General features: G+C 37.0%; 1 protein-coding gene across 17 annotated transcripts in view; it reads left to right on the forward strand.

The window, feature by feature from the left end:
* ASPH (aspartate beta-hydroxylase) overlaps positions 1-20,629 on the forward strand; it is a 213,776-nt gene that overhangs the window by 27,029 nt on the left and 166,118 nt on the right. For 9 of the 17 annotated variants that reach the window (XM_078072343.1, XM_036082466.2, XM_078072349.1 and 6 more), the window contains exons 2-4: positions 9,407-9,556; positions 11,064-11,108; positions 12,505-12,573. In XM_078072343.1, the coding sequence (XP_077928469.1) occupies positions 9,407-9,556; positions 11,064-11,108; positions 12,505-12,573 (264 nt within the window). Of the gene's footprint in view, positions 1-3,325; positions 3,613-9,406; positions 9,557-11,063; positions 11,109-12,504; positions 12,574-17,245; positions 18,316-20,629 lie in introns of those variants that run through there. The other 8 variants (XM_078072345.1, XM_078072348.1, XM_036082472.2 and 5 more) reach the window with 5 other exon arrangements.

Raw genomic sequence — 20,629 nt, forward strand, 5'->3', positions numbered from 1 at the left:
TATTGATGTCACGTGGTAATGGCTAGGATGGAGGTGAAGACGTCACCGAGGGGAGAGGGCACTGGGTGTGGTCCATGACAGTGACAAGGCAGGGGGGAGGGCAGTAGAATTGGATGGCATGGGCCTCAGAGGAACAGGGTTTTGTTTTCTTTTTTAGGTGGTAAGGAAATGATGGTCTGGAAATCGGTAAAAAGCAAGTACTCCTTTCCTCCTCCTCCAGACCCCGAGAATTAGAGATGGCTAGGACAGTGAGTAGTGCAATGGTTCTCTTTATGTGCGGTCCTGCGACCAGCTGCATCCAATCAGCCGCTGGGAACCTGTTAGAAATGCATTCTCAGGCCCCACAGACTCAGAAACTCTGGGGGTGGGCCAGCAGTCTGTGTGTGTGTGTGTGTGTTTAAAGATTTTATTTATTTGTCAGAGAGAGAGAGAGTGAGCACAAGCAGGGGGAGCGGCAGAGGGAGAGGGGGAAGCAGGCTCCCCACTGAGCAAGGAGCCGGTTGCAGGACTCGATCCCAGGACCCTGGGATCATGATCTGAGCCAAAGGCAGACGTTTAACCAACTGAGCCCCCCAGACATCCCAGCAATCTGTGTTTTGCCAAGCCCTCCAGGTGACTCCAGTGTGCTCGTGAGAACCACTGCTGCAATGACATGTACTTGGGCGCAGGGAGGGAAGTAGTCAGTGTGTCCCATGAGCGGTCTGATGGATTTCCCCTGGTAGGTCTTGGAAGCAGGTAGAGCCTGGACTCAGTGGACTTGAGACTTGGTTCTTGTGGTCTCCAGTGGCATCAGGCTGATAATAATAGTCTCAGAGCACATGTTAGAAGTTTGGTCTTTGCCTGGACCTGGGAATTTGCTATTAGCCCCAGCAGTGATTACAAGGACTGGTTCATTTATAACTTTAGCCGTCATTGCTAGGGTTTTAAACACACGATTCGCAATATGCACATGAGTTTATTTTTAAACCTTTCATAAACATTTCCTGTCATAAAAATAAGTTGTTATTCTTGTTAAGTGGTGGTTACTTGCAATTCAGAATTTCTTTTTCCTTAAGGAATGTGATGGATTGAATGTTATTTCAGATTTATCCTAATCACCCTATCTAGAATACACAGGTATGCCATTATTGTGATACTAAGGAGGGAAAGCATTTTATTAAAAAACTGCAAAATTTGTAAAAGGTGAAGGAGAAGGTTGTGTAAATGTGTGTGCTTTGTTGAGGAATCATCGGAGCCGTGTTAAAAAGCCTCAGGGATGGGCGCCTGGGTGGCTCAGTCGTTAAGCGTCTGCCTTCGGCTCAGGTCATGATCCCAGGGTCCTGGGATCGAGTCCCGCATCGGGCTTTCTGCTCGGCAGGAAGCCTGCTTCTCTCTCTCTCCCACTCCCCCTGCTTGTGTTCCTGCTCTCGCTATCTCTCTGTCAAATAAATAAATAAAATCTTTAAAAAAAAAAAAAAAAGCCTCAGGGATGAGGTATACCCGGATTCAGTAGGTGTGATTCCTGCCTCAGTTCAGCCTTGGCCACAGACCTGTAATTTAGGATGCAGCTGGCTTGGCTCGGGCCCATAAAGGGAGAGAAGGAACCCCAGCAGCTCGGGCAGTCATGGTGGCAGGCTGGCATCCTGAAAAAGAGCTGGGATTGGAGATGCGGAGGCTGATGCATGCGTCCTGATGTGTGCATTGGAAATGTGTTGCATGGATGACTTCAATGAACATTTATTTTGCATGCCTGGTTTGTGCCAAGACACATTTTTCCCCCCATTTAATTAAATGTTTATTCAATGAAAGTATGTATAAAAACTTATAAATCTGAGAACTCAACCATACATGAAACAGGATGACGGGATATTCAGTTTTAAACATATACGTACAGCACAGCTATGAACCATTCTTCCCTTTTCCCTTCGGTCCTTATTTCTGGCTCCTGTTTTGTCCTGTCATACCATTCTGTTATTGGCCCAAGGAAAGATTAATGGACACATTTTACTGCTTTCAGGCCAGGGGAGGAAAGTTCAGGTGTTTAAAGCCAAGACACATTTTAAAGGCAAGGAAATTGAGGCCCCCAAAATTGATGTCTTCCCCAAATCAAAGTTAGTGAAGAAGCCAGGAATCGAATCCAGGTTCCTTAAGTCTGAAACGGGCTACCCCCGTCCCTGCCATGTGAATGTAGTGGCTTGGTTTCCTGTGGCCCCAGGATGTGGCCTCTTGTCACTCTCCCTCTCTCTGAAAACAACAAAACAAAAGAAAGCCTCCAAAATACTAAATTTGCATGATGGCGGGTCATCTTAAATCCCTGTCAACAAATGAGTCACTATCATGTAACATTTTAGCAAGCCCTAACTTCGGCAGGACAGATCTTTGAGGAAAGGAAAGGGGAGCGGGAAATGGCTCTTGGTCAGAGGACACCTAAGACACTCGTCAGTTTTGTTCAGTTGGCCCCGATGCTTTGTTTCGCTCTATTCCAAATCAAATATTGGGACCATAGGTTGCTGATTCCTCTTCAGAACATTTAAATGTTTAATTTGCATGTGAAGCATTCAATTTGACCAAAAAAAATTAAACACTCATAATAAACAATTTTGGAAGGCTGCTGCCTTGCTCTGGATACTATTTGTGCTAAATTAATTTAATACACTAATCAGAGCTCTGATGCATTCTGTGAACTGCTAATCTTAAATCAGTGGATAAATGGTAGCGGCATTGGGCTGGTTTTATTTCACAGAAGGGACGATTTGGAGGTGGGGCTGGAGGGAAGTGGAAAAAATCAGAATAGAGTTGCACACTCTCTTTCCAGTACCTTCTCTGAGGTCCTGTTTCCTAGATCACTGCTGCCATGCTAAAGGGTTTCTTCTTTCCCTGTCCCCTCCCTCCCAGCCTCCCTTCCCTCTCCTCCCTTCCCTCCCTCCATGCTTTCATTCTCAGCTCTCTCTCCCTCCTTTCTCTCTCTCTCCCTTTCTTTTTACTTTTGCTATTGGAGGAATTAGACTTGGGGTGGTAATGCCTGTGAATCAGAATTCCAGAGCATTAATTAATTTCTTACTATTTAGTATTCTGTTTCACTCACACAAACTAAGTCATGGTCTTTTTCATGTAAGCATTTGATTAGATTCTGAGGGGCCAGATCAAGCGGGTCCTGGGCACAGGGCCACGTGTTACAGCAAGACTTGTTTCAGTTTTGAGTGATTTGGTCCTTGGGCTGAAACCATTGAAGCCTGATTCCAAGAAAACAAAACTGGCAGGACAATTTGTTCCATTTCCTTTTCTCCGGCATGCTTCATTTTTTTTTTAGGGTTTGGAGTTGGGAGACAGGACCCACTGAGAGAGGAATCCCGTAAGTGGGGAGAGAAAGGCTGTTGTATTGTTAGGGGAGCATTTCAGCCTGAGTGATTAGCAGTCTTTGGCCATGAGGAAGAGGCCTCTAAAAATAACTGGTGAGCAGAGTTTGCAGTCAGGTCCAATTTCAGTTCTAGAGGCCTTGCCCGTGGAGCGGTTGGCCAGTCCCAAGCTCTAGTAGGGAAGGGTGTTCGGCGTGCCTGATACCTGCTGATAGCGCTCTGATTTTTCTCTTCCATCTATGTTATTCATGGATTGAAGAGACCAAAATGGCTGAAGGTAAAGGTGCATTTTTATTGTTTGGGTTAAAAGTGGTTTAGGATCTAGCTGGCAGATTTTAGCTTTGTTTTCAGTTGTGCACTCTTAAAAATATTTTTGGCTAAGTGCTTCGACTGCATCTTCTACATTTTCTATTTTGAACTGCTGGAGACATCAACTTGTGGTAGTTTAATTTTTCATGGAGTAATCTGTCTTTAATCTGTGTTTTGGTGTCTTAACTTAGAATATCTTTTAGTATGTTGTACTGTCAGAGACCACATTTTACAACCTTCAGAAAAATGTACAAGTGGTCTTTGATCTTACAATTACAGTGAATTTAAAGAATGGTGTGTATTCAGATCTCAAATTATGGGAAATTTAAGGCCTGTGTGAATCTCGTCTTATATTAGCGAGCACACTTAATTGGTTTAAGCAAAGCTCGACTCAGGCCTTACCATATGTGGAAACTGACCTAATTTTTGTGAAGCGGGCAATAAATGCAAAGTAAAGACACTAGGATTTTATTTATTTATATATTTTTTGGTGTAATTATTAACTTCACGTGTTCTTTAACAATGCGTTGAATTTATATTCTTGTATATGTTTGTTTTTGCCGTACTTTGTAAGGTAAGACTGTCTTTCCACTTAATTGAGAGTAAGCTACATTAGCTCATTATGTTTTTGTTTTGTTTTTCAATTTGATTGGGACTTTTTATTTATATGTTTTTGTTACATTAGATAACCCTACTGGAGTGGTAAAAACTACCACAGTTCTGCTATGGCATGTATATTCACAAACAAAACACCATCTCAAGACCCCAGATTTCTGTAGCCTTCCCACCCTGCTCATTATGTTGAAATTTTATTTAAGGAAAAAAAAAAAAAAAGACGTGTTAAGACAGCTTCCAACTCTCAACTGCCTAAGTGGCCACTGGAAGGAGTCTATTATTAGTATAGAGAATATGAGTATCCCTACTTTGAACATCGTTTTGAGTAAATGGTTAGAATGGGTCATTTGACTATTCTGATAAAGTGCCTCATGTCGCCATGATGAAGAATTTGAGATATGTATCTTTAAGTTCTTTTACAAGACATTTCTCCTCTTTTCTGAGGATTATATAATCTGTGTAGTGAGGTAAAATCAGCTGGTACTTCTGACCTACTGTTAACAGTTCTTGACTCCCAAATGGTGACATTTTGTAACATGGAAAAAATAATCAGTTTGAGGAGTTGCTTGACAGTTTTTGTGTTTTTTTTTAAATTTTAAATGTGGGGTTTATGTATAAATATGAAATTACCAGCACAGTGCTAAGCAAAACTCATACATGGTTGATTTGTAATTCAGTTTGTTGTAACCCAGTTAAGTAATTGACTGACTCCTGTTCAGGTGCTGGGGTATATCTTCTATTTTTTTTTCCTCAACCAAATAAATAAAATGACCTATTGTCCCTAGCCCACATTTTGTAGAGAGGCACATTTCATTGCTCACTGTGTTGAATAGTATGTAAGAACAGTTTTCTGATTTGGAGGTCGTTACTTTTGATGGGTCAGCATGGAAAAAAATGAATCACATAGTTCTTACCGTAATCTTAACCCCCATTAAAAAAATCTTCTTGACTAATCCCTGGGACTGCAGGTCAAACAATAGTCAGAAAATGAAATGAAGACTCTTAGGTTTATTCTGATCTTAGGAAATAGGGTTAACTGCTAGACATTCTTCCAGAATACTTTGGAACAAAGTGCTGATTTCAGGTTTGCTTAGGGTGTTTTAAACTCTCTTGAAGTGTTTATCTTACTATGCTTTTTTCAGTTAATTGGACAGAAAATAATCTGCCCTTTGGGACTAGGTACACCATGTTTACAAAGTGACATATCGCGGGAGTATTATTTGGTGTCAAGTAGAAAGTTCCTGTAACAGAGATGTCTTGGGAAAGATTCCTTTCTATAATTTACCGTTTTGTTCCTTTGTGGTATTAGTAGATATTAACAGTAATAAGATTAATGAAACTAGAGTAAGAATTTATTTGACATTAGAAAGGAAGGATAAAATACTGCTAATAATTTCATATTCTAGCTAAGTAACATTTACCCTTTTTTTGACATTAATCTTTTAAGGTGATAAATTTGTTTGATAAATTATACTGTAAATGAAAACCATTTCTGGATTTATTATGCCTTTTTTGCATTCTTAAACAGTTCCAAATAATATTTTAATGACAAACTCAGTCTGAATGTCATCATTCCCTTGTACTTAAGATTATTTTAAGGGCAATTTAAGATTATTTTAAGGATAGTTCGAGATTTGCCTGCACGCATCAATCATAGATCACCCCCTGCCATTTAATTTTTTCAAATTCTTTGCTCTTGCTGCTGGTTTTCATACCTCCTACAGGCCTTCCTTCCAGCAGCACTTTGTTGCTTGAACTCCTATAGGTGAGGTTGTCTTTAAAGTATATTCTTTAGTTTTGTGCAGTATGTTAGGAAACTTGATCAAAGTTGTTAGAATCATGTTTAAAACAAATATAAGTGGATTCTAGTTAAAGGTATGTTCTTTACTGTGTTTTGATCCCCTTCCCCCATCTCTGCTACGGTGCGTGAATTTATGTAATTTAAAGAAAACTTTTTATACCTTTTACTTATATTTGGTGTTGCAGGTCAGTAACTTAGATGAGTGCTGAATTAACTCAGATAAATGAGTCCTTTTGAGAATCTTAGAAATTTTCCTCCTCCATTTCTGCTTTAAGAAAGAAATAGACATGGAGATAGACTTGAACTTTGAATTCAAGTAATTGTTTCATTAGCTATTCCATTACAAGCTCCTTTTAAATTATAAATCCATATTTGGAGGTAAATGGATATTCCAGAAGGCATTTTTCTTATTATAATTAGTATTCTATATAAACAGGTATGTATGTATATATTTGTATGCTATATAAAATTAAAGTTTTTTTTTTTTTTAAGATTTATGTATTTATTTGAGAGAGAGAAGGAGCGAGCACGAGTGTGAGGGTTAGGGGGAGAGGGAGAGAATCTCAGGCAGACTCTGCGCTGAGTGTGGAGCCTGACCCTGGGCTCGATCTCACAACCCTGAGCCAAAATCAGGAGTTGGTCACTTAACTGACTGAGCCAACCAGGTGCCCCAGAAATAAGGGATTTTTTTTTGTACAGCATTGAAAAATGTCTTCATGTTCACTGAAGTTTTAATAAATTAAACACATAACATTGCTAGTGAATCTGTGGTGCTCCCGTCCCCACTTTTTTCTTTACTTTTTAAAAATTTTAGTGATGTTCTATATTGTTCTTGTAATTTTTATGCTTAAGACACACAAAAGTATTGGAAATCATCATTTTCCCCCATCAACATTGACAGAGTTTTTACCCAGTCTCCCCCTCCCATGGCTGTGTTCAGATATTGAAACAGTGAAGCCTGTTTTAAGTGGATTTAATATGTAACTTTATAATCTATGCCCAGTAAGAATTTTTTTTAATGTAAACATTATGATTTTATAAAGCAAGCTTTTTGGAGACTTTTAATAATAGATCATATTAGAAACAGATTAGATGGCCATATGTTATTTGGTGAGTATTCTTTTGTGAATTCACCCTATGACTATAAATCTGGTCCTTTTTGATAGGTCTATTAATATTTAAAGAACATTAGAAAGGGAAATTGACTTTTTTGTTAAGAATGAAATTTGTCTTAGTCATATTTTTATAGACTTAAATATGGCTATATAGATAAAAAATGTGTGTATTTGAGTGTGTATACATACATACAGTCACTCTGACTGATATAGTTTTTATGGCCCCTTTTGAAAAGTTGATCTAGTGATTTGTTTAAAAAACTGTGTATCTTTTTAATAAGAAGAATTTCATTTCATTTTTTCTTCCAGAAGATTTGGCAGTATATTCTTAATTTGAGGCACTGGATACTACTACCAGTATTCTGTAATGAGAGTTGGATTTAGGGGTGAGAAAGCCAGTTCTAGATTAGAGCTAGTGAGCTTTGTTAAAGTCATGTAATTTGGCCCACTCACACGGATCAAGGAACTCAGGACCAGAGAAGTCAGGTTAATTCCTAGCTCTATCCAACTTGTGCTGGGGACTTGGAGTAAACCACGTAATCTTTTTTCTATAAAACAGGGATGATTATTACTGTCCTTACCCCCAGTGGTTCTGACCCAGGCACCACCCTTGTAGGGGACACTGGGAAGAGTTTGGGTATATTTTTGTTTGTCATCATCGGGGAGCTACTTACCTCCCGGACCCGAGGAAACCAGGGATGCCGGCTGCCCTGCAGCGTGAGGCACAGTTGCACTGGATAAAGAATTGTTCTTTATAGACATCCAGAAACGCCCTCTTGAGATACACTGACCAGGCCTTTGTGAGAGTCACATGCCGCCATGCACGTGGGGGCACTTTGAAGTACACGGCACATGCTCAACAAAGAGAAGACAGTGTCCTGCTGTCCTACCTGCTTGATAAACTTGTCCTTTTCTCAGAGGACATTTGGGAATATGACATATCCTTTGAATAATATTTATTATGTTCCTTTCCAAAAGAAATTTGAATACGGTGATCCTTTCTTTTAAGGACAGCATTGACCATATTCTGTCAGTATCACTTGACTTTCATTATTTTTGTTTACTTTTGGCTGTAAGAAGACTATTTCCAGAAGAATAGCAAATGTAATAAGTGACACTCAGTGGACTGCAGTATCCACAGCTGTTTCCTGCATTGAGACAGATTGTGAATGATGAGCCTTTTCCTGCTTCCGTAGGCCCCGGTGGATCTTGTAAAGGAGGAGGACTGATTGTTGTACTATTTTGCTTCTCTTCTTCCCTGACCTCTATTTCCTATAAGTAGTCTCCTTCTCTTCTTCTGTCTCTCTCTGGCTAAGAATATGGAGCCATTTTTGGGGGAGATATTTTCTGTGGCCATTAACAGGCTTTTTAAGATTCTCCAGAAACTAAATGGGTCAAAGAAAAGGATGTGGCCACATTTCTATGTGATTTCATGAAGCTGTTGATATGCGCTGAACTTTGGAGGAGGTTATATGTAAAGAACTTAGAAGGAAAGTATACATATTACATATAATATACATATGATATCAACCTTTATTTTTATTTTTATTTATTTTTTTAAGATTTTATTTATTTGACAGAGAGAGACATAGCGAGAGAGGGAACACAAGCAGGGGGAGTGGGAGAGGGAGAAGCAGGCTTCCCGTGGAGCAGGGAGCCCGATGCGGGGCTCGATCCCAGGACCCTGGGATCATGACCTGAGCTGAAGGCAGACGCTTAACAACTGAGCCACCCAGGCGCCCCTCAACCTTTATTTTTAAAAAATTGTTAGCCAATAAGTGTTTTTTTTTCCTTCGTTACTTCTAAGTCAGAGTTTTATATGTGTGGTGTTGAGTCTGAACAGAATCTTTTCTGTTTCAAAATCTTTATTGTAGGGGCGCCTGGGTGGCTCAGATGGTTGGACGTCTGCCTTCGGCTCAGGTCATGATCTCCGGGTCCTGGGATCGAGTCCCACGTTGGGCTCTCAGCTCAGTGGGGAGTCTGCTTCTCCCTCTCCCTCTGCCTTTCCCCCTGCTTGTGCTCTCTCTCTCAAATGAATAAATAAAAAAATCTTTAAAAAAAATCTTTATTTTATGTAACATGTTTTGAGAATTTGAGTGAAAACTATTTTTGAAATGATTTACCATTGTAAGTACTTTCAAGGAACTGGAGAAATAATTCAGCAAAAAGAGGTGTTCACTAAGGTGTCTTCTTCTATAATGACATTGTTCATCTGTTTTGTTTTTAAACAGAGACAAAGCATGGAGGACACAAAAATGGGAGGAAAGGAGGACTTTCTGGAAGTTCATTTTTCACATGGTTTATGGTCATTGCATTGCTGGGAGTCTGGACATCAGTAGCTGTCGTCTGGTTTGATCTTGTTGATTATGAGGAAGTTTTAGGTAAGAATTTTGGTATTGTTTCTTATGTGAATTTGTAAGCATGAAAGACATCCTTTAGTAATCTTAAAGATTTATCCTATTTTGGGGGTAATTTCTGTAGCCTTTCAGTTGTTCTCAACAGTGTAGAAACAAAAGGGGGTGTTATCAGGGTTACCTGGGAGTAGTGGCTTTTCAACTTCTTCGAACATAATCTGTAGTAAAAATAAAAAATAGGCATTTATTGTATGTATATCACACAGGAAAGTTTTATCAAACAGTACTTAACTATTAGGAAATGCAGTACTATATCATTTCTATTCCATCTTGTTATATTATGAATCTTAAACATTTATGAGCCACTGAATTTATATCAGGACCCAGTTTGCTAGACCCTTCCTTAGAGAGCATTTGGAAGCACACCCCATTGTCTTTGTTGGAATGAATCAGTGTGTGTGTGTGTGTGTGTGTATATGTGTGTATTGGTGTTGGTATAGGGGTGTGTGTGTGTGTGTGTGTGTGTGTGTGTGTGTGTGTGTGTGTTGGGATAGGTGCTGTCTGTATGCTGTTGAGGAGGTTGCGATGTTATTTCTGATAGTTGTCTTCCTTTCTCCTTGTTTTTCCTTTTCTCTTCCCATAATCACTGCAGTTTTTCATGACTTTTTACATTAATGATTCTTTACCATTTTTGGAGTCATACTCCGAAGTCATAAAGTCTTTTTTTCAATTGAGATAAAATTTACATAACATAAAATTCAATATTGTTAATATGTGAAGATGTACAGTTTACTGGTTTTTAATATATTCCTCATGATCTAATTCAGAATATTTCCACCACCCCCTCCTCCCCTCTCCTGGCAAACACATATTTCTGTGTCTATGATTTTCTTACTCCTGACATTTCATATAAATGGAATCATACAGTATGTGGCCTTTTGTGTCTGCCGTTTTGCATTTAGCATACTGTTTTCAGGGTTCAGTGCTTACTCCATTTTATAGCTGAATAACATTCCATTGAATGGATACTCACCACATTTTGCATATCCATTCATCAGTGGTGGACCTTTGAGTTCTTTCCACTTTTTGGCTATTGTGAATACATACATACAACTAGATCATTAAAGATCTAGTTGAAAGTGTGGACCCTGTCACTGAAAAAAATGCATGCTCATCTATATGTACCGTGTTGCATAGAATACCCCATCCCTTCCATAAAGCCTTCTGTACTTCTGCTTTAGATGTTAGATTATAGCCGTCTTTCGATGGGGTGGGGGGAGGCAAAACATGCTTATGGATAATCTGCCGTTTGTTGCAGTTTTTCATTATTACTTAAAGGAGAGTGTCTCTGGATAGATGATAGAGTAATAGAGGAAGAATTTTAGTTCGGAGACAAACTTCTGAGTAGATCTGTGCTTTTGTTGACTTACAGTGATATGTTGCTAGGGAACATCTCTTAAACAAAAGAAGAGATTAAAAATGTTTGTACGTTTAAGGGCAAGTTAACAATTTTCGTGTTTTTACATGCATGCAGCCAAAGCAAAGGACTTCCGTTATAACTTATCGGAGGTACTTCAAGGTAGGCTATTGGAGATGCATTTTAAGTCTACTTGTGTTAGTCTCTAAAACCTCATCCTTATTCTATTAATTTAGTTATCCCCTGCATCAGAGAAAATAGGTGGTAGGACCAACTTCTCCCTTTGTTTGTCAGAAAGTATGGTATTTTCTGTCTTTTTAATGTTATTTGAGCTCTGCGCTGTAGATAGTCTCCACCTGCAGATCAACGCTTATTTATATTTTCTTAGCCATAGAAATGATAACTTCCTTATCTCTCCATTATTATTTATTTTTATTTTTATTTTTAATGTGTGTGTGTGTGTGCTTTCTAAACCAGATTTCTACATAGCTAGTTAACTATTTTCCTAAGTAGAACGAGGGCTCTGGGAGGGTAAAGATTGATGACAGCCACTCTACTCCAGAAGTTCTGCCTGCTCTCCTGCAGTGTTTTAACTTACGTTTTATTAAAGAGATGGTAACAGTGCTGCAGACTGATTTTTTAGTACTAACGCTGTATTTGTGGATGCTGTTTAAAATATTGCTCTATGTGATGTCTCCTCACAGCCATTGTCCAATGCTGAGTTCTAAATGATTGGTTTTAGATTGTTTTTTAGGGAATTGAATGTGTTTGACTCACGTTTGGAGTACTAAACATGGCAGTGTTCCTAGATGATAAAGCCTTAAGATAACATTTTACTCTGCTTGAAGAGGAAAGGCTCTGAGAGTACTGTCTTCTCAAGTGGTCTGGTTTAAGCTTTTTTTTATTTTTCCTTGATAGTAGATGGCCAGTGCTAGTTAAGTGGGATAACTATGTTTTCCTTTGTCGTTTCAGGAAGCCAGTTTTATATACTGTATTTCCAGTATATAAAAGTCTTTTTTTTTTAAGTTGATTCATGATGTTTCTGTTATGAATCATTATTGTAAAATATAAAATTAATTGCGCTCTTATTTTTAGTACTTATACTTGGCGTTAATTATTTATATTTAGTCTTTATTTGAGGCTTGGTAGGTGTTCTTTTTATTTTCAGTATTGATGGTGGTGAGGAACTTTATACTGTAGAAGCATTACATTTTATGTAACTTAGAAATCAGTAATGTTTCTTATTTATGTTGAAATTTTTACTGAAATTATTTTTGGCAACATAATAAATTCAGCTAAAATGATTAAATCAGCAGATTGTTAAAACTTTAAGGAAAATATTATCTCAGTTATATTTATTAGATTGTAAGGCAAACATTTCCTGAATCTATCATTTTTAGGTAAGATCTTCACTTAACACTGCTTTTCAGGATTTAGAGAGCAAAGAATTGCACTGATTGGTAATATTTATGGCTGATGGTCAGGACTAATAAGGGGTAATACCTTATCAAACTTGTTTTCCCTTTTCTTCCCATCCATTTTTTCCTCCCTCTTGCAGGAAAACTAGGAATCTATGATGCTGATGGTGATGGAGATTTTGATGTGGATGATGCCAAAGTTTTACTAGGCAAGTAGACATTTTATTTTTTGTTAGTGGTGATCTTTGCCTTGATAATATCTGTGTCCACACACATTTTATGGAAAATATTTCCCACTTCAGTTCTGTATTTCATTCTTACTGAAATGTTAATGGCTTTATTGTTTTTCCATGGATTTATATTTCAATATACTTTTATAAATGGGTAAGTATAGACTTCTTGCACATATATTTTCAATAAGCATAATTTCATATCTGTGTTCAGATTTAAAGCACGTCCTAATCTGGACTTAATATTTGAACATATAGATAAGGTACTAGCCTGTTTTCAAATATGGTAATTATAGTCACTCTTGAGCATTAGTTGACGTAATTCACTTCCATTTGAAAATGTAAGTTTCTAAAGGCTTACATAAATCCATTTTGAAATAAAAATTGTGGTAGCCGACATTTTAAAATGTCCTATGCCTATTTTAAAGGTAACATTAAAATATGAACCAGTAGTTTTTGGCTGGGTTTCTTTATTTTAGAAATCTTGAACCCTTCTCTTTCTACCACCAGAATTACCTGTCTTTATCATTGAGATATTTCTTGTAATGTATAAATATGTGATATTCCCTCATTTGTTTTAAAATGCTGCCTTCCTAGAAAAAAACGATGTTAATTTTAATATGCAAGTTTTATATGATCTGGCCTAGTGAGATATGTGTTTCTTCTTGTTAAAGAGCATCACTTCCTTTGTTTTACTATGTAGTGTTACATGTATTAAAATTTTGTATACTAAAGTACTTAGAAAAATAATAAATATGTCATGGTAATATATACTATACTTACTAAAGTAATGATGCAAAGAAATTCATCCTAGACACACAATTTTGTGTTTATCTTATGGATATGAAAAAAATGGGAGGGTATCACATCTATAACCAATGGAATAGTTTTAGGTAGGTTAATCTTAACCTCCTTATAAACAGTAAGTTCTAAATATGAAAAAAAGTATTTTAGTTGTGATTAAATGTAATTTAGCTTCTTAATTTTGACCTTAGTTTGTTTTCTTATACTTCTCAATGGGAATTATATTTGCTACTTAACAATGGAAGTTTACTCTCAATGAAATTTTTTTCCTCTCTTAACCTTAATGGAATTTTCTATATAATTTTGTCATTACGTTTTTTCTAATTTTTTATGGATATAGTAAATCTAAATCTAAACTTTTCTATGGATATAGTAAATCCTCAGAAGACTATAATCCGAGACATGCAAAAGAAGTAAAATGTATAGAATTTAACCTATCAGAATGATGCTAATTTGCTTGCCTATAAATGGTTTATTACTCCATCGTATTACTTTACTTTAAATGATGGATTCTGAATAGTTATCATTTTAAAGATAACTTCATGTGGGCCATGTTTCCTCATTTTTAGAAATAATATTACTTCTCATCTGCTATATTTTGTTGGGTTTTTTTTTTTTTTGGCTTAAAGTCAGCTATGTGAAAAAAATAAAATCAACAATGTGGTCTGTCAGATAGGAAATATCAACTATTAAAAATTAAAATGTTCTTTATAGAGCACACTGATTTCTATAGAAACTTACATTAATAACTTGATTTTTAGTATTTTAGATTGCAAGAGTTTATTTCCTGTAAGGTTTTTCAGCAACCATTAAGAGGCTAATTAATTGAAACTTAAAACATTGCCATTTGCAGTAGACATTTATTTGGTATGGGCAAATCATAACTTGTTTCTTTTATAAGAATTATATATTTGGAGGTAGAACCAAATTTGGCGAATCTCAGAGTTCATTTTGATAATTTGACTATTAAATGCACAAAGGCTAAAATAAAGGATTTTATCATATAAAGGTACTAATTCATAGTTAGCTTATGACTTTACAGTTAGCCGAAACAAACCAGAGGTGAGCTGTCAGGCTCACTTATGTCCTCTGACGTTATTTCTATAGTGATTGAATTTTCTGCATGAAATACAAGCTTGACTGGAATTGAATTCTATGACTAAAGGTCTTTTTTAGTTTTGTGAGGTTATTGTAGCTTAGTTGTGCCTCTGTTACTGGCAGGTGGTTGCAAAGAGAGAGCGTGGTGAGATTCTTGGGGTACAGAGACATTAATGGGCTCTGTATCTTCAGGGAGAGGTTATGGGGGAGCAAATTCAGTGAGTGTGTACCCAAAAAGAAGCCAGGCTTCCTGGGTGTACTCTCGTTGGAGAGGCAGTTCAGGGGTAAGGGTTTGGATTAAGGCACCAGGAAACCAAAGGGCAGATGCAGGTAGGAAGTTAGAGATTAGGGGAGAGCTTGTAATAACAGTTGAAATATGCTCAGCTTTCATAGGTTTGGCATTTCTTTCATAAGTATTTCTTTCTGCATTCTTAAATTTGCATAGTCTAAATCTTATCAATTTGAGGAAGTGTACACATTCATATTTACATTGCACATTTTAAGATTTGGTTTTTCTTGTGAAATATAAAGAGAGAATGAAATATGTGTGAGTAAATCAAGATATTCTGAACAGCCATCATTAGTTTTATTTCATTGTTTCTGGCCATGGCCCTTATGATATACTTTGAAAATGTTCTAAGCCTTTCCTAGTTTACATAGCTTCCTACTTTTGTGGCCAAATTACTTAGAATAAAATATCTTTGATATTGGTTTGGATTATTGAAAACTACATTGCTAGAAATTGTATTCTTTGAAAACTTGTTTCCCGAATAAAATCAACAGGAAAATGGTCCAAGGACCACTTGCTAAGAGTAACATCCTTTTAGAGTAATGCCACCTAAGGATTGCGTGATTGTCCTTTTGTCCATGGCTAGCACCTAGCTGGCTTCATATCAGGTATGGCTGGAGAACAAAAGGGAAGCCAGTCAGCAATTCCTAGAGCCTTGATAAGCATTTGTAGACTGGACAGACGCATAAGTGAACTAGATCTTGTCCACTCAGAGGTGCTTACACCCTGCCCTTGGGTTCAGGCCTGCTCTTAGAAGCTAAGGAATTAATATACGCAGAATATTTCCTTTTTCACTTTGGAGTAATATTTTTGTCTAAAGAACCACAGGAAGATTGTTGCATAGTTGGGTCTATAGTTTGTTCGGGTACTTTTACATATTTGTTGAATACTTCAGCTTGTCGTACTGAAGGCTGGTAAAGTTTTATATTTTATATTTGATACTTTGAAATACTAATATTTGAAAATGGAGAAGAATAAACATGTTTATTAGAAATATACAGCTATAGTGTTTTAAGGCAGGAAGAAGAAACAATGTTATTCCCACAGAGATTTCAGTGGGAATACAGATCTCCTCTGTTCATAGCACTTGTCAACTGTTAGATTCAGTGAAAAAATATTCTAGTTGTGTCAACAAGTAATTTAAATACCAAAAATACTAACTGCAGTTTGTTTTCTCCCCCTGACCTCCACCTATGAACAATGATATGATGTAGTTCTTCTGGGCACTGAAGTGGGGAAAATACACTGTATACTTTAATATTTATGCTAGCTGTCTCATTGTTGTACCTTCCCTGCCCATCTTGATTCCTGGCTGTTATGTTTACATGGAGAAACGTTGAGCCGCCAAAGCCCAACCTACTGAATGAGGGTGGTTAGCATCAGAAAAGCTCTCAAGTCATGGATGTTCACATTTCTTATAGCCAGAACTGTCTACCCTGTGTTTTTTCTCTTTCAGAATTACGGGTCTTGTTATATAGGGCGTGGCCAGTATTGGTGGATTTTGATATTTACTGGGCTGAGAGATATTTCTTACCCGAAGCCAGTTACTAAACAGGAAAAAAAAAGATAAAACCAATATATACTTTGCTTTCTTTCCATCGTGATGGCCTGTTTTGGGACTAATACTTAAACAACAGGAGTCACGGGTCTTTACAGTAGAAGCTAATTTCTGGGGCTTATGTGAAGAGGACTTCAAATATTCCTGTTGCAAATGACCGGCTGGGTCCTTGATCAAATTTAATATTGGTTAGCAGAGTGAATTATTATTAATAGCTGAAGCTTATTATTGGTCAGAATTATAGGACCATGAGTAAGTAGCCAGAGCACTGTAAAGCTAATATTTGGTAGTGTGAACATTTGATTATCTGATATAATTTGAATAAATTTATGTTCATCTGTGGATGCTATAAACAGTAATCTTGCTAGTCATATTAACCCCAGAGTTTCTTAAGTAAACTCTAGGTCCGAAGGGGAAAAGTGTGAAGAAATGAACCTTTTTATTCGATGAATATTTATTGATATATGTAAATGCTTGTATAATCAACTCTCGATAATACCTGGTTGGTAAATCAGCAAACGTGGAGGCTGTCAGAAGGCTCTATCTTTTTACCCTCTATTACTTTTGTTCGTTCTTCCCATTGACATTAATCAGTCGATTTTGGCTAACACAATTTTGTGTTTGGGGCTCTAGATTCTCTTAATGAGAGAAAGGCAAACCTAGTTAGGGGCTGGTAGGAATGGTTGAGGATTGGTCAAATTGTGCCTTTCCTGTAGTACATGATTGAGAGTTGATTGTAAGGTGTGCATCTTAATCAGTTTCTTTGTTTTCCGAAGTATCTTTTCTGTTAACTTCTGTGACCATGATGCACATCCTTTTTGAGATCACTCTTCCTCAACTTCTTTTTTCCACCTAACTGCTCTCCTTATTTTCTCTTTCTCTCTTCCTTTATTCTTATGTAGGCCTGACCAAAGATGGCAGTAATGAAAATATTGATTCTCTTGAGGAAGTCCTTAATATTTTAGCAGAGGAAAGTTCAGATTGGTTTTATGGTTTCCTCTCATTTCTCTATGATATAATGACTCCCTTTGAAATGCTAGAAGAAGAAGAAGAAGAAAGCGAAACTGCAGATGGTGTTGATGGTACGTCACAGAACGAAGGGGTTCAGGGCAAGACTTGTGTCATTTTGGATTTACATAACCAGTAACTTTGATTCAGGGACTGAAGTCATTGGCTTATGAAAACCCGAAGCAGTGTCCTGTTTCTTTCTTTCCTTTGCGCACCCAGGGCTTCACGAGCAGTGGGGCAGCTGTGATCAAACAGCACAAGGCAACGTGTGATCTTTCTCCCCAGTCCAGCTCCTAGCTAGTCCCTTGCTGGGCTTCCCCACTTCTAGTGAAGAAAGGGGCACTCCTCATTCTTGTAGTAGTCTGCAAAGTGCATTGAGATGTTCTTGGTGGTATAATTGGTTTCTGTATCGTTTTGTTTCAACTTATGTTGTATTCACTGAACTAAATTTAGGAACTTCAGAGCAAATTGTTTTGTGATTAACCCTTGATGCTTGTCTTTCTAACACACTATTAATTGAGATGATTATAATGGACTTGATTATAAAAATGTTTTCAGCATGATTCATAAATTAAATGATTCTCTGTTGATCTTTAACATGACTGGTGTGTAAAGTGATGGTTCTTTAACACGCTGATATTTTTTTATTGTAATTTGTTTAGGTTAACTGATTTGTCAGATGGGTTAATACAAATTTCAGTGTAAAATTCTGTATTAATGGTGCTTTTAAAATAATTTGAAAATAACCCCATGTTTTTGCCTTAGGGTAGTGAAATTACTGTATTCAGATAGTAGTAGGTCTGAATATTTCTGTATGAAAGCAAAATTTATTTTTAATTTTATTTCCAAATATACATCCAGAGAAAGTAATTTGTATTTTTTTTAAGCAGGCATATTACACAAGAGGGAAAATGTGAATATGTATCTTAATGCTGTACATATTAAAATTATTCATCCTAAATCAGTCTTTTTCCATTTTTTCCTGTATTTTCTTATTAAGTGCTTTCACCTTTGGCTTAGGTAGAATATGATTTTTAGATGTATAAATTAAATTTACCAAAGTGATAATTCTCTTCAGGAAAATACATTTTTTTTTTTTTTTTTTTTTTTGCCATTAGAAGACCTTAAAAACATTTTGAATCAGTTCATTTAAAATGAGTTTGCTTCAGTAATAGCAAAAGGAACTGTATCAGCTATATATAACATGCATTCATAAAATGAGATTTCATCTGTTTCCTTACCGCTTGAAAGCGATTAGGACCTCCTGTTTCTGTTACCCTTTTAGGGAGTGGTGTTTCGTGTTTTTAAATCTGTTCGACCTTCTTTGAAACTTAACTTGGCTTTGATTCCTCATAGAGCTTAAAATTCAAATATGTTTCTATTTTTGAACATTTTATTTATTTAACTCTAGTAATTTCTCCTTTTCGAATATTCATTCCTTATGTTTTCATATGTAACCAAATTGCTTTCAGTAAGTGGAGAAGTCACCCATTTTTTTCAGAGGGGAACATGACAAATTTAGTTTCTCTGTTGGGAATCAGGATCCTAGGCTATCCAGCTGTTTGTAAGTATGTATCGCAACTCAGCCATAGCCAGAAAGTTAAAAGTATCAAATCAGAACACAGGAAAATTCCGCCTTTAACCGCCACTTACATGTGTCAGAAGAAACTGTGCAGTTTGCTCATCTTAAAAAGCATTATTTTAAAGCTACTTTTGCATATGGCTGCACACATTGTACATTGGGCAGTTGATCTCCTAAAGCTTACATGGCTAGTAAAACTCTAGTTTGTCTTTCCCTAATTAATCAGGGAATATGTTTCATTCTGTTCATGTTTCTGACAGTGAAAAGCTTCTAATTTTGAAATGTTAATATCCTGGAACACATAAGTATGATTTTAATAATGTGCTTTTTGAAAGTTTATGCGGTCTTTGTCCATATTGACTGTGTCTTCCACTTTGAGTTGGAGTACTGTGAGATATTAACTTTCATTAGGTTTAAATGAAAAACAATCTTGGGCCTCGCTCTCAACAAAATTCACATAGCCAAATGTCTGAGATGTATTTTTTAAAGCAGTCTTATTTTTCCATGCTTCGTGACTACTAACTCTAGAAGATGTGTGGTCAGTTCGAGAAGTAAATGGATTAAATTTGTGTGTTAAAATGTTTGCAATCATTAATTTCTCATCAGGCTCTTTTTTTGTCATGATAATGATACTAATGCATGTTTTATGTACAGAAATTAATTATGCTTTATTTTTGTAAGTGAAAAATGACGTGAGGAGCTAATTTTCTATTTATCTAATACCCCCTTTAGTCAGCCCTGTTGAAACGTCTCTGACGAAGGTAAAAGGTAGGGAGCTGGTGAACCCCTGACTTCTGTGACTTCCTTCAACTTGTGGCTAAGGCTTGTTTTGGTGAGAAAAAAATCAAGTTGTTTGCAAAACTAGTGTGGAGTATTTTGAAGCTGATCAAAATTACTTCGCTTAAATTTTATTTATTGTATCTGTTACAATTTTTGATTTTTCTAAGGATTTATTATATGATTTTCTGTTTCATAGTATAAATATTTCCCTAGCTTTATGCCTTCTATGCTTATTAAAAAGGCAAAATTGTATTCTGTACACTTGAATATTTATTTGTAGTTAAACGGAATTTTGAGTTGTATCACATTTACTCTGCTGTTCTAACTTCAAATACCCAGAGGAACTTGGCAGCGTGAGTTCCGTATACAGATGTAGTCGTGTCTCCTCAGAGCTGGCCGGCTTGTTTCTTTAGATGCGCTGCCATGTGTCCAGTTGGGTTCTCTGAAGTTTGGCTCAAAAACGAGGAGGTGGCCCTCTGGGGATTTCTTTTCTGCACTGTAGCTCCTTTCAGCCCCGATTGTCTCCGGGACATGACTGATGGGGTGTCAGTCATTTGGAGAACCATCTTCTGGGTGCTGGTCGTATCGAATCCCCGAGGCCTCGCCACCAGCTTGCTGCCTGGGAGAATTGCCTAGATGCCTCGGGCATAATGGAATGCTGGGCGATCCTGCCTTTTCATCTTGTGCTCGATTCTTTCTTCTAGGAACTACCTGCCTGTCTCATAGAGCTATATCCAGAGATGTAAGAAAACTTTCCTGCTTGAGTTCTGGTTTGTTTTTATTTACAGTTAGCTAGACTGAATAAAAATGTTTTCTGTGTACCCTGAAAAAGCTTGGGAGATTTCTCAAAAGTAGCTGTAGGCATAGGCAGGTATTCTTAATTTGATCGATCCCTTCGTAGATACACCTTTTGGTG

The sequence above is a fragment of the Halichoerus grypus genome, chromosome 5 (genome assembly GCF_964656455.1).
Source record: "Halichoerus grypus chromosome 5, mHalGry1.hap1.1, whole genome shotgun sequence".
Taxonomy (NCBI): Eukaryota; Metazoa; Chordata; class Mammalia; order Carnivora; family Phocidae; genus Halichoerus; species Halichoerus grypus.